Source organism: Pelodiscus sinensis, chromosome 1, assembly GCF_049634645.1.
Source record: "Pelodiscus sinensis isolate JC-2024 chromosome 1, ASM4963464v1, whole genome shotgun sequence".
Lineage (NCBI taxonomy): Eukaryota > Metazoa > Chordata > Testudines > Trionychidae > Pelodiscus > Pelodiscus sinensis.
In genome coordinates this window covers 183,167,708-183,182,689 of record NC_134711.1, presented here as the reverse complement: position 1 = coordinate 183,182,689, position 14,982 = coordinate 183,167,708, and the positions used below count along the sequence as shown (strand labels likewise).

Genomic DNA, 14,982 nt, shown 5'->3' with positions numbered 1-14,982 from the left:
TGTGATATTTCTCTGGAGAGGCGGGGGAAAAGACAGTCATTGGGACTTACCTTTATTTTTCCTGAATCTAAAAGTGAATGTGGAAATTTCTTTTAATATGTTCAGTAGAAGTTATGGTTATTGCTATTTTCCCCAGAAGACAATTTGATTTCATAATTACTAGCTGCTATAATGTAGCCCAAGACTGCCCTGGTTTTCACAGAAATGTAAAAGAATTTACACAGATCCCTGCTGGGGGAACTACTTAAACAGAACAGGAAATTCTGAAACAGAAATACCAGCAATTTGAAATGTGTTCTTAAATATCTCATTTGTTTTCTCCTTCCTTTATCAAGAATTTCACATTAAAACAGATTTGTAGGCTTTTTTGCCAACAGAGAAATAGGCTGACAAAGTGAAAAGAGACACAACTATGAAAAAAACTTCTATTAAGTTCCACAGTTAAGAAGACTTAATTTTGTTCCCTCCATAGCCACTAAGGATGAAAATCAACTTATTAAGTTAATATCTCATAACTATTTACATCTCAGGTTTGCAGCTATCTATTTCTTTCTCATCCAGTTTTTAAATTCTAGTCACTATAACAATAATAATACTTTCCTAGAATTTATCATCCAAAGATTCCAAGTGTTAAACAAATATTAGTTAATGAAGCGTCACAACATCCCTGAGAGGGGAAGGATGAGAAATGAAATTAAAAATATCCACATCAGCTATTTTTATGGTGTACAACAAGAATATCTAAAGTTATAACAGTAACAATTATTTTAAAAAACAACTGTTTTGGAAAGACTATAAACCTTCACACTTGATGGTATAAGCCAGCTTCTTACTACTGAAGGATAGGAAGTCCTATAAGGATCAGTTCTCACTCCAGTCCTAGTCATGCAACCACTAGATGAACTAGTTAGTAAAATAATGTGGCTCAAATGCCAGCAATATGCAGATTACACATAGCTCTACCTATCCTTACCACATATAACCACAGTACTACCACTGAGATGACCCAATGGTTGGATGAGATCAGTTCATGGATGAAGAACACTTGGTTGGAGCTGAATCTCAGCAAGAAAGAAGATAGGTTGATGGGCAGAATCTTCTGCTTCTAAGTCCTTCTCTGAGCTGCCCTCTCCTATATAAACATAAAATACTGTGTGCATTTAGAAATTGGCAAGAAGCCATAACTGTGGAAACCCTTCCCCCTCCCTCTGTCCCCGCCAGCAGACCACGTCTTGTAGATATTTTCTGAAGGAGGACAATGTTGTTTTTAGTAAAAATCCACCCATAGACTATAAAATAATTCTCTATCATATTAATACCAATGAACTTGCATATACAGCCAGCCAAGCCCAGCAAAGGAAAGGTATCCTACTTCATAATAAAGCACAATTTAAAAACAGTGTTAAATAGTCTCCTTTCTCAGTTAAAATCAAGCGTGGAGTGTTTTAGGATACCTCCTCTAATATATCCTCCCCCGCTCCCCAAGGATTATCTCTCCTTCAAACTAACAGGAAAGTCACATAGTGCAATAGAAGAGTACAATGCAATCTCTTTCCTCAATGCTTATAACCTAGAGCTGTACTAGATACTCTCCGCCCTGTCCTTTCACTTATTTACCCATCTGCTCTTTATTTCTTAGCCTTCCACTTAGCCTTAAACTCTAGACCTGCCTCAAAATATTCACTCTTTGGTTTAGTGGGGTTGCCAGAAGACTTGGTGCTCAATGAGTGGTCTGAAATCAGTTACATTTATTAGCCGCTTCTAGATAGATTATTAGTTTTAAAATGCAGACTTGGCTCAAAGTTGTGTTTTGCCATAACACCTCCTAGGATTTACTGAGATTTCTGCAGTTTATGCTGTATGCTGTATAGTATTTCCATAAACATGAGGGCACATATGCTCTGGTGCTGAATAATTTATTCAGAGTGAGTCTCTACACCCAATGATTTTCAATAGTTCACTCCAAATCAGTGTCTATCAAACACGGCACAGATGCTAGCTTGATCCCATTTCAACCCTCCCTTTGGCTCGTAGTAATCTGATTCCTGTGAGACAGTTTAATTAATTAATTAATTAGTTTTCATTGGTAGGTTGTTGTACACTACAGTGTCTTCCGTGAAAAATCACTTTATTCACATCATAAAAGCAATCCTGTCCAAGCACACAATTCAATCTTACTCACTACAGCCAAATAGTGTCTTCAATGGGTGGAGACCCCACTCCTGAAACAGGAATCTGATTCAATGAAAGTAGAAGATGATGTCACTGTGGTTTTCAGGGGCTCTTCTAAAAGAAAAATGATTGGCAAAGAGTTAAATGGCCCAATTCATAACCCCGGCTAATATGGTCTTGTGTGAGAGATTTCTATTGCAATGAGCACGCTGCAACTTCTGTATCCCAAAAGTATTTGAATGCTGTTTAATAAATCAATAATGTCTTATTAAATTATCTGTCTAGATACTTATATGATCTTCATTATTGTTCTTTCTGAGCTGTGTTCCATCATTATTCTTAATGATGTTACTTTGGATAAGATAATGGATTATATAGAGAGAGCTGGCAGACACCTGCATTTAAGGTTGCCTGACACTCCCCATTTCAGGTTATCTAGAAGGAATATCAATTAAAAATTGCATCCATATGATGAGACTTTGATCAAAATGTCAATGCTGGTGATAATATACATAATATTCAGACAACAGATATGAGAAACTTGTTTTGCAAAACATCTTGCTCCTCATCAATAACAAAACCCACACCACATAGCAGTTCATCTATGTTATTTCTGTAAGTAGATTTTTAATATTTAGTAGAGTTTAAAATATCACAAGATGTCCTTTCTAACTACTGATGTTACCCTGCAAAATCAAGCAGTTATACTACAGCATCACTGGGAAAGCTTCATTTTAAAAGTTGGGAATCCGTTAAGCACGGTTATATTTGCTAGTTTATTTTAATTGAACAACTAGCATTTGTCCTAATAATTTTTCTATAGTGCCTTCCATCTGAGGATCTCAATGCATTTTACAAACATTAATGAATTTAGCCTCACAGAGCCATGCAAGCATTATTATTCTCATGAAGTCTGAATCTACAATACTAATCAGATTTCTTGACTCCATGTACTGTGCCCTAACCACATTAGTGTGAAATTCACACCTGTGCAGGGAGGCCAGCACTAGTTTATGCACAATTTGGGCACGTCTACACTGTAGGACAACAGCTGGACTAAGATACAGAACTTCATCTACGTCAATTGCGTAGCTGAAGTTGAAATAGCTTAATCTGGCTTTTGGAGCCGTCTATACAGCAGGAACTGGAAGGAGTAACCTTACTCCTTGCGAAATGAAGGTTACAGGAGTCAGAATAAGAAGTCCTCCAGCTCGACATTATTTTGAAATAACGGCTTGCTGTGTAGACGTGCACTTTATTTTGAAGTAATGTTAGTTATTCCAAAATAACGCTGCTGTGTAGACTTACCTCTTGGGTCCTATTTAAATCCTCAAAATAGGTCTTAAGAGAGACTTAAGTGGTACATAAGCCTCGTGACTAGCCCTCCGGTCAGGGTGAATTTAATCCTTCTAGATTATCTAGAAAACTATGCAAAATGTTGGTAGCAAAACCTGAAACTCTACCTAGTTTTGTGATAAACTTTGTCTAAATTTTGGGTGCTGGGGAAAAGTTTCTAGTTTCAGATAGAAACCAGGCAAAACTCAGCACATTTAAAGGAATTTTTGCTTCATTTTTTAAAATACATTTATTACTAGCTTCAGAGGGTAGCCGAGTTAGTCTGTACTGGTAAACTGAAAAAATAATAAGCAATCTGGTAGCACTTTATAGACTAACAAAACACGTGGATGGTATCATGAGCTTTCATGGATCATCTGAAGAAGTGGGTTGTGCCCACGAAAGCTCATGATGCCATCTACATGTTTTGTTAGTCTATAAAGTGCTACCAGACTACTTGTTGTTTTTTCAATTTATTACTAGCAGAGTTTCAGAGCAACAGCTTATTCTATACATCACATCACCTAATTTTTAAATCCTAGCTGTGAATTTTCTCCTTGACTTGTCACTTGTGATCAGATATTGTCCCGTCATAATTACAGCCACTGAGGCACCAGCTGAAATTCTCAGCAGGCCCGCTGATGGGGACAGGGTGGGGGAAAGGGCAGTTGCCCTGAGGCCCAGCAATTCAAAGGGGCCCGGTTATTAGGTACAGAAGCTGATTTAAAGGATATGTTACAAACCATAGTTAATAGTTCTGCAATGTCACATTTGAGTTCTTTCAGAACTCTTGGGTGATGTCATCTGGTCTTGGTGACTTTTTACTGTTAAGTTTATAACTTTATGCATAGGAGGATGGCTTAAAAACAGGGTAGATGGTAGGTTGGAGGGGAAAAAAACCTATTTGATGTTCAAATCAGTGTGTTTTTAACCTCGCTATGACTTTAATGCACCACTTATTGCAATGAAGGAGGGGGACAGTAATTGTGGTGGCTATATGCCAGCCAGGGAACTTTTTTGGGTGTAGGTTTTTCCCCCAGAGACCATTTCTGTCCAAATACAAGTTCCCTTTATTTGGCTATGGCAAAATAGAGAATTGGGTCTTATTCTTTGATAATCAGACAAAGAAATTCAGTATATGCACAGTTACATCCTCATCCTAGCTCTATCCAATGTTTCCAAGTTTTTAGTACCTATTTCTGCCCATCAAAAAATATAGATAGATATATTCAAAGCCAGTTGTCTACAAATTAGCGAACCTCCCATCAGTCTTAGGGCACTGCAAGAATCAGGAATAAAAGATCAAGCATTTGAACAACAAATGGGTTTTTTTCTGCTTTCTATCATCTATCCTGTTTTAAGCAATCCTCCCATCCATAAAAGTAAGTCAACTGATGCTGGTTTTGTGTTATGAAATACAAATTTGCAGGTAGAACAAGATCTGTCTGGTTCATTTTAAAGAGAAAAGTTCATTTGAATTTTACAACTGACCTATACTCCTTTTGTTTATACAGTCAAGAACATGCTTTGTTTCAAGTGGTCTTAATTTGTTCAGGGATAAATTGTGCATGTCTTGGAGACCTTTTGGAAAATATCACTAGAAGGACAGGGTTATACCACATTTTCCTGATGCTATTAATTAGAATAATCTATTTCTCTCCTCACTTTATACCACTTTATTTTCTATAATCTGCCTGAGACTACAGTGGAAGCTGTGATTCTGTCATCCATTCTTACACAGAAGTCATGGAAAGAGGAAAGCTATTGCTTTCTATTGCCAATGAGTGACTATAGAGGGACCTTGAGAAAGTACTGTCAATTTTGGGATGAATACATTTCTTATCCAATGATCTGGCCTAATTTATGTTCATCTTTTCGTACAATGGTATTATTCAGTTCTAATGTTTGAGTTGCTGGTCAGGTGAGTTTATAGAGAAAGAATAGTAGATCAAGTGGGAGTGTGCATGCAATGGAATGCTTTCAATCACAGCTCAATCTTCTGGTTAGCCCTATCTGAGATCAGAGATGTGATTTTTAGAAAGCTCTGATTAACCAATAGTCTAATGTCAAAGTCCTTAGTGTTTCCATGAAAATGTGAGCTGCATCCAGCACTTTGACTGATTGTATTGTAGCGCCTTTTTTTTCCAGAATGAAAGCTGCTGGTTTTGGTTTTTTTTTAAACCAATAATGAATAACCTGTAAAATGGGGTGAAATTACACACTCTCTCTGTTGTAGAATGTTTTGAGATCTCTGGAAAAAGAGCATAATAGAACAGCTAAACGGTGCCACTGGTTATCTGCCAAATATTGGGTAAAATAGTGAGGGGATAATTTTACAAGCCTTATAAATCGCATCAACTTTGATGTCAAAACCATATCAAAGCAACATCACAGAAACAAATTTAGTCAGTATTTCTAAAATTCTATTGTGAAATGCTTTTATTAGAAGAAAGATGATTAAAAACTTTACAAAGAAATTTACAAAAACAATAGCGAGTTTGGCTTTAGAGAAGGATATAATTATTTATTTTCATAGGACCTGGTGCTGCAGTCTTTACTCATGCAAATTCCTGTTCAAGTAAAGAATGCTAGATCAGGCCTGAAGATGCTTATTACTTTGAAAGAACTGTGTCTAGAACTCTTTGAGTGGTTTAGTGATGTCACATTCACATAACAGTCAGCAGTGCTCCAAATATCAGTGTGTTTCTAGGTGTCGAGTGAGTGCCATGGCACTCATTTCACTTCTTCAATTTTTAGTGCCACCAAACCTACAGACTTTAGACTAACAACACCCAAGTTGTTCCACAGTCATCTTAAAGCCTGGCAAGTTAGATACTTGGGTCACTTCTTAGTGAGTGCCGATAACTTTAATTGGTGTAGCTTTATCAATAACAGGAAAGATACACTAACTAATGTGTTTTTATGGTGTTGTTACAGGAGATCTCTAATACCTCTTTTTAAATAAAGCAGACTATAAAAAAACTCATAGGTAGGCTCCTATGAGAAGAAAATTAAAGGGAAAAAAGTTCAAATGAGCTGGCAGTTTTCAGGGAACAATATTAAAGGTACAATTGTAGACTATCCCAAGGAAAGGAAAAACAGGAAGAATAGTCAGAGGCCAGTATGGCTCCATCAAGAACTCTTTAAAAATATGAAAGATCAAAATAGAATCTTATAAAAAGTAGACCCATGGATGAATTGCTAAGGAGGAGTACAAAAGAACATTGCAGACGTGTAGGGACAAAACCAGAAAGGTTAAGGCGCAAAATGAGTAAAAGGAATAAGAATAGCTCCTTTAGGGTGCATTTATTTCAAAATAATAATGCAAGCATCTACACAGCCATTCCATTATTTCTAAACAATTTCTAAATAACCGACAGCTTATTCTGAAATCTGTAAACCTCATTCTATAAGGAATAACGCCTATTCTGAAATAGCTATTTCAAAATAAGGCATGTGTAGATGCTCCACTGCTGCTATTTTGAAATAGCCCCTCACCAGGGCCATTATAAGTTATTCCTCCCCAGTGCCTCCTGGGGCTCTAAATCAAGATAGCATGTCTACATTAGGGAAGCCTGCCTCAGACTAATTTTGAGGATTTCCTGCAGTGTAGACGTGCTATTTCAAAATAAGCTACTTCAGAATAACTATTCCGAAATAGCTTATTTCGAAATAAGTGTGCAAGGTAGATCTACCCTTAAATACTTTAGGAGTGAGATGGAAGACAAAAGAATGCACAGGTCCTTTAGTTAGTAGGGGAGGAGAGCTAATAACATCAAGAAGTTGAGGTGTTTAATGCCTACTTTGCTTCAGTCTACAATAAAAAGTTAGTTGTGACCCGATATCTAGCACAATTATTATTAACAAGAGGGAAGGAATACAATCCGGAATGGGTTAAAGAGTATTTAGGTCAGTTAGGCAGGGCTTGATTAAATTCATCCAAGGTTACTGAAAGAACTAGCTATGGAATAGACCAGTCAGCCTAACTTTGATACTTGGAAAGATATAACTTGTTCCTGTTCAACAATTAATTTATAAGAACCTAGAGAATAATAGAATTATAAACCATAACCAGCATGTATTTGTCAAGAACAAATTATTGCCAAGCCAATTTCCTTTTTTTGACAGAAATGGGTAGGGGGAAATAATAGATATAATCTAGCTTGTTTTCACTAAGGCTTTGACATAAGTAAACTATGTGCATGTCATGTTGCACTATGGAAATGGTGTCTAGGACAGGTTTAGAATTCAAATAGGAGAACAGGTCTGAATTCAACAAGAGGAATTTCAATAAAAATAAGTGCAAAGTAATTCATTTAGAAAAATAAAACGCATAATTACAAAATGGGGAAATAACTGTCTAGTTAGGTGATAGTACTGCTGGAAAAAGATATGTGGTTCTAATGGATCACAAAATGAATGAATCAAAACTGTGATGCAGTTGTGAGAGCGGCCAATATCATTCTGGGGTGTACTAACAGGAATGTTGTATGTAAAGGTACGTCTAGACTACATGTCTCTGTCGCCAGAGGCATGTAGATTAGGCTACCCGACATAGTAAAATGAAGCGGCGATTTAAATAATCGCTGCTTCATTTAAATTTACATGGCTGCCGTGCTGAGCCGACAAACAGCTGATCAGCTGTTTGTCGGCTCAGCGCGATAGTCTGGACGCGCGGGTGTCGACATCAAAGGTATTTGTCGACCACCCAGGTATGCCTCCTGGGATGAGGTTTACCTGGGTGGTTGACAAATACCTTTGATGTCGGCAGGGGAGCGTCCAGACTATCGCACTGAGCCGACAAACAGCTGATCAGCAGCCGACAAACAGCTGATCAGCTGTTTGTCGGCTCAGCGCGGCAGCCATGTAAATTTAAATGAAGCGGTGATTATTTAAATCGCCGCTTCATTTTACTATGTCGGGTAGCCTAATCTACATGCCTCTGGCGACAGAGGCATGTAGTCTAGATGTACCCTAAGACACAAGAGGTAATTGTCCCTCACTACAGGGCACTGGTGAGGCCTCAGTTGGGCTATATCTACACTGCAGGCTTCTTGCACAAGAACGGCTGTTCTTGCGCAAAAACTTGTGGCGCGTCTATACTGCACATGCATTCTTGCACAAGTAAATTTACAGTAAAGCGTCAAAACAGAGGGTTTCTTGTGCAAGAGTTATTCCTCTCCCCATGAGGAATAAGCCCTCTTGCGCAAGAGCTTTTGCTCAAGAAGGCAGTGTGGACGTGCAACAGGGGTTTTTTTGCGCAAGAAACCTGTGGCTAAAATGGCCATCAGAGCTTTCTTGCGCAAGAGAGCATCCACACTGCCATGGACACTCTTGCGCAAAAGCACATGGCAGTGTGGATGCAGTCTTGCGCAAGACCTTGCAGAAGCCTGCAGTGTAGACGTAGCTTTGAAGTACTGTGTCCAATTCTGGATGCCACACAAGTTAGAAAGAGTCAGGAGGAAAGCAACAAAAATGATTAAAGGTTTAGAAAATCTATCTATCAGGAAATGTTAAAAAGAGACAAAACCACTGAGGGAAGGGGCATGATAACCATCCTCAAATATGTTAAGCTATGTTGAAGAGAAGGCAGATCAGTCATTTTCCATGTTCACTGAAGGCAAGACAAGCAATAGTGGGTTTCATCTGCAGTAAGGGAGATTATGTTAAATATTAGGAAAAAAGCTTTCCAACTCTGAATATGTTTCCAAGGGAGGCTGTGGAATCCCTATTACTGGCAGTTTCTAAGAACAGATTGGACAAACACCTGTTGGGGTGGGCTAGGTTTACTTGATCCTGTCTCAGTACAGACGGCTGGATTTCATCACTTCTGAAGTTCCCTTCTAGCCCTACATTTCTATGATTTTCTTTGGAGTAGGAATCCAGCTCTATCTTTGTTTATAAAAAAAAAATCCTACTTATTTTTTCCAGGCGATAGCTCGCTTTAACACTTTATTTATTAAGTTATGTCCCGAACATCAAGAAATAAGTACAATTTGATCATTAATAGTTGTAATCAGGTAATTATTGTCAGGTGACTAAGAACATCTCATTCAATCATTAACAAGAGAGCTGAAAGGATGCAGGAAATTGTGATTTTTATTATTACTGTGTATTTCCAAGTAAAAGGGTCACACAGTGATGTTACAGTTAAAAATGGTATTAAAATAAACTATATAGAACTACAACAAAGAAAAACAATTTCCAGAAATAAATGCATAACAAACATTTAAAAACAATGTTTACGATATTTCACTTGTATTAGTATACAGTCTGTTGAGGATTCCTGTTCTTTGCAGTGTCTTTTAACTGATGCACAGGCTGGCTATGGAGAAACACTCTGCTTTCTGTACTTTTCAAAAACCTTTGTTTAAAAGCCAGTGTTTCAGAACGGACCTTGTCCATACTTAAAGATCTGCCATCATAAAATTCCTCTGAAGCCATGATCACCAAAGTATGAGCGGGGAGCTTTAGCTTCTCTAAAATGGTGGTCCTATCTTATTTTCCTCTCAGATATTGAGTTTTTTGATTATCTTCTCTGGTAATGCATATAGTCAGGAATGCACTCTCTCCTACTTTAGTACAGTTGTGGTATTTATTTGGGTTCAGGGTGGCATTATGTTTGCAAGCCACACAAATAACTACTCCAGAAATACAATAAGCTGCTTCCTGGAAACAAGAATTTAAAAAACACCTCTTCCTGCTCTAAAAAAATCAGATTCCTAAAGACAGAGGTCTGTCCCATCTAGTCCTACATTTGTATGATTCTAAATGATAGCAAGTAGCTAACAAGTTGGGTTCTGCTTAGGTTACTGAAAGAGAAAATCACTGCATACAAAAAGCAATGTCTTCTTTTAAAACCATTTCCTAGAACACACCTTAAACTCTTATAATTATAAGGAGTCCTGTGGCATCTTAAAGGCTGATTTATTTGGGCATAAGCTTTTGTTGGCAAAAGCCCACATTTTATGGCCAAATAAATCTGTTAGTCTGTATCCGCAGGAACAGGGGAGGCGTCCTGTGATACCTTAAAGACCAACAGGGCTAGTCTTCTGGTTCTTATAATTATGACATGCATGCTGTTTAAGACCTGTTACGTTGTTACCGTAAATGCTAGATCAGAGGTTCCCAACTTTTTTCGGTCCCCGTACTCCCATGGCTTTTAGTAAACCTTCCCATACCCCCATTCAATATGAAAGGAAATATATTTTAGACTCTAGAATACACAACTTTTTTCACTAACACTACTACTTTTGGAATATTTCAATTAGGATAATCTAATTATTTACCAAATATTTCCCGTACCCCCTTGACAAGCTTTCTCGTACCCCCTAGGAGTACATGTACCCCAGGGTTGTGAGTTCAATCCTTGTGGAGGCCATTTAGGGATTTGTGGCAAAAATTCTTCAGGGGTGGTACTTGGTCCTGCTGTGAAGGCAGGGGACTGGACTGGATGACCTTTCAAGGTCCCTTCCAGTTCTAGGAGATAGGCAATCTCCATTATTATTATATATAATTATATTTATTATTTAGGTTGGGAACCCCTGTGCTAGATCAATAAGCCAGAGTGCAACCCCATCTACAGTAATTAGATACTCTCCTAGCTAAAGAAAACATTGTAGACGATGCTCCATTAAACGGATCTTTTAGGCATTATTCTCCATATCTCCGACTCCAGTGCCAAAGTGACGTTTGGCCGCTCCTCCCCCGTCACCTGTGGAATGGCTGCAGGGGGTCCCTCCCCGGGCAATCCTGCAGAGTGACGGATACCGCGAGGCCAGGCCAGAGCTGGCTCGTCCCCAATTGCCTCTCCAGCTCTTGGGCGTGGCGCCTGCAAGCCGCGGGAGAGCGGTGCCCCGCGCGAGTTCTCCCCGCCCGTGGGTGGGGCGCTCGCCTTTCTGCTGCGGCCGCCCCGGGGCAGCTCGGCAAGCAGGCTCTTGAGCACAGGCGGCCGCAGTCCAGCAAGTCAGGCCTGGCCTCCGCGGCCCTTCCCACCCGCTGCAGGGCAGGAAGGAACCAGGGCGCGCGTGTTGCGTCCCGCTGCCCGGCCTCGGAGCGCGCCGAAAACCCCAGCGCTCCTGAGCCCGACGCCCTTAGTCCCCGGCCCGGCACGCCCCCCTCCCCGAGTCCCATGGCTCCCGCCGCCCCTCACTTGGAGAACTGGCTCTGCACGGCGGCTAGGCTGAGGCTGGAGGGGATGAAGTGAGGGAACTTGCAGACGGCGCATGTGCACAGGCTGGCGGCTCCGGCCAAGTGCAGCTGGCTGCACTGCTGCTCCTCCAGGGACAGCGAGAGGTATTTGCTGGCGGAGCGCAGGCTGTCCGGGTGGTTCACGTTGCCCGGGGTCAGCAGCACAGAGCCCGGCGCCGCGAAGAGGGGCAGCCCGGCCAGCAGCAGCCGGGGCCCGGAGCCGCTCATCTCCCCAATGATCCGCCTGAGCTCCTGCAGCGAGCTGCCCAGCAAGAGGATGTAGTTCCTGGCCAAGAGCAGCGTGGCGATCTTGGAGAGCTTCCTGCCCGGCGAGCTCTGGCAGTGGGCTGCGGAGTAGGGCATGATCACCTCCCGCAGCGCGTCCATGGCCAGGTTCAGGTCCTGCATCCTCTTCCGCTCCCGGCTGTTGATCTTTCGCCTCAGCTGTTGCTGCTCCTTCTTCTGCTCAGTCTTGCTGCCGCCACCTCTGGCATTACCCAGCCCCTGCTGCTGCTCAGGAGCAGGCTCCGGCTTCTCATGCGCTGGCTTGGAGAGCAAGGTGGAGGAGGGCTGCCTGTAGCCAACCAGCTCATAGAGGGCTGTCCCCAGCTGCACCTCACCTGGCCGCTGTTGCCTCAACATGGTGCCCCCCCCCCCCCCCCCCCGCCTTCAGACAAGGCTGCAAAGCTGCATCGTGCGGGGGCCAGCCCGCGAGCCGCAGTGCGCGCGAGGACGGGGCTGCCCTTCGCACTAATCTCACGTCACCTAAGGTGGCCACAGGGGGTAGGAAACATTTGCCGCCAGGAGCTGGCCGCTCAGGTCTGGGGAAGGGAAGGATCCAGCCGGGCCCCTTTAAATCCATTTCTCCCACTTTGGGCAAAGGGGTGGCAGCGGGCAGCCAATGGGAGCGCACCGCTGGGCCGAGTCGGGCTCTCGTTGGTTGCCGCTTGCTGCGGGGAGGAAGAGTTGCCCTTGGCAAACAAGAAGAAGTTTATTGTAAGGATTGCTCGGCAGTTCTGTGGCCCAGGAGCACTGCCACCCCGGAGCTCATTTCCCTCCCGGGGGGGGGGGGGGCCTTTCTGCCTTGCCAGACAGCTTCCTTTGTTGAGACACTCTGTTTTCTCCCTATATTTCTTCCCCTCCCCTCTTTGGGCTCTGACTGCTTCCAAGAATTTTAATGTCTGCCAAGGGAGTGAAAAGAGAGTTTATTTCTAAACTGACTCCCCCTTTTCCAAGCATATAAAGCAGTGTCTGGATTGTCTCTCTTTGCTTCCATTGCTCTTTTCAAAAGCTTTTCAAGATTCCCTGTTCCTCCAGTTATTATTAGAGATGGGCTTTCCCCCCCCCCCCCAAAAAAATAGATTAAACCAACCATAAAATTTGGATGATGGATGGAATACCCCATATCAAGTCTTAGATCCAGAATCTTTGCTCAGGCCCATCTCTGCCTACTGAATTATTATTTACTTTTGTGTATGTCTTAGATAGGCAGCGTAGTTGTAGCTGTGTTTTGTCCCAGGATATTAGGCAGAGGAGATTGGTGAAGTAATATCTTTATTAGATCAATTCTGTTGGTGAGAGAGAGAGAGGGAAACTTTTGAACTACACAGAGCTCTTCAAGCTGGAAAGCTTGAATCTCTATTAGACAGCAGCTAAACTACCTATAAATTCTGATTAAACATGAGTGAGAGTATCACAGTTTTTTGTATGGCATATTGATCATTCTACAGCCACAGTTTAAAACTAGCAGTTTAACAGTAACATAAAAATAGAAATAGATAAGTAGATTTCATATATTCTACAAATCATAGTAATTTTTCATGGGTTTCAGTATGAGAAATATGCATGTAACCACTAAATAGAACACAGTATTGCATTGATTTTTTTTTATTTTCAACTAAAATTAAATGTAATAATGTACACTGAACTCAATGAAAGTCTTTCCATTCATTTCTGTGTACTTGGAATCAAGCCCTTAATGCCGTTTAGGGTTTGTTTTTTGGGAGGGGGTGGGGGAAAGCAGTCGAAGGCAGTGCTTCGGCTGAGAAGAAACTTCAATAGAAGAACAAATCTACTTTTTTAAAATGTGTGTTTACTGGGAATAGGTTTTTAAAGACATCCATTTCTAGGTCACCTGTTCAGATCCAGACCAGTTCGTCAGGGAGCAAAACTCGTGACCCTCTCACAGTTATTCATCAATCTATAGGAAATGAGTTGGTAGGCTCAATGAATGTTCCCTTTAATTTTTTTGCCCAGGTGCAGAATGAACAGCTGCAAGAGCACAACTTACGTGCTGGGAAAAGAAATACAGAAAGCAAATTCAAGGATATGCTTAATGACAAAGAGAGTCTGTGCTTCTCTCAGAAGTAGTAACAAAGTGGAAGTCAAACGTTTGTAGATAGAGCACAAAATAAACATGGAACACAGTGTGATGTACATTTAGAGGGTTTTCGTAGGTGCCCTTTACTAAAACCTGCCACATTACTAAAAGACAGGTTGGGATAATTTTCCTGTCATCAATAATTTGACCCTATTGCTCATAAAAATACTTCTAAAGAGCAAATGTTGCATGTGGAATTTGGAACAGATAACAGAGCTCTAAATGTATCCCAAAAATACTTACGGGAAAAATGAGCTACAGACATCACTTCTACTCCTGTTTCAAATTACCCAAGTAAAACACTGGGCTCGGTTGGCAGTCTGCTGAGCAGACTTTTCAGGCACAAAGTAAAATAATTTCCAGCAAAAGGCATGCCATATGTTTTTTTGCTCCAATGCTGTTGCTTCCCTCCTTGCTTTTGAGGATATATATTTTTGTTTTAAATGGGAGAATTAATTAATAGGTGCTTCAGAGACTGAAGGCTCTATCTAATAAGCACCTGATTTTCAATAGTTTTTTTTGAAAATAGGAATATTCTCCACAGTACTCCTCACAACAATATGTACATCAGCTTAACACACTGTATTCAAACAAGAAGCTTTGTGCACTCTGGAAGGGTCAGAAGAAGGTTTCAAAGAGGGTTCTGCCTCTGAAATTCATGCTGTTAGTTATTTGTGGGATGAACTGGCCACATAACATTGATGGCTGTACCTTGGACAGAGTCAAAAAACATGTCAGGCTATTGACTAAGAATCCATGTACTCATAGAACTGAAACAATGGTGACTCTTTCCTTAACATCATTTCCATCAGGTAGTTAGATTAAAGCCTACACTATTTGATGCCTGTTTAAACTCCATAAGCCAAGTAGTCTCATGAGTTAATGTCTCTTCTCCTGTCAAGGAA

At 41.0% G+C, this 14,982-nt stretch overlaps 1 protein-coding gene and 1 long non-coding RNA gene across 2 annotated transcripts in view; both read right to left on the bottom strand.

Moving 5' to 3' along the window:
- Positions 1–1,285: 1,285 nt before the first annotated feature.
- The window catches only part of LOC142826956 (uncharacterized), a 35,321-nt gene continuing 21,624 nt past the window's right edge, over positions 1,286–14,982 (bottom strand). Inside the window, exon 3 of the long non-coding RNA XR_012901248.1 lies at positions 1,286–2,286. This is a non-coding gene — a long non-coding RNA (uncharacterized LOC142826956). The remainder of the gene's footprint in view (positions 2,287–14,982) is intronic.
- On the bottom strand, positions 9,415–12,339 carry OLIG1 (oligodendrocyte transcription factor 1). The gene has a single exon (XM_075910959.1). The coding sequence runs from the start codon at positions 12,337–12,339 to the stop codon at positions 11,656–11,658; it is 684 nt and encodes a 227-aa protein (XP_075767074.1). The 3' UTR covers positions 9,415–11,655.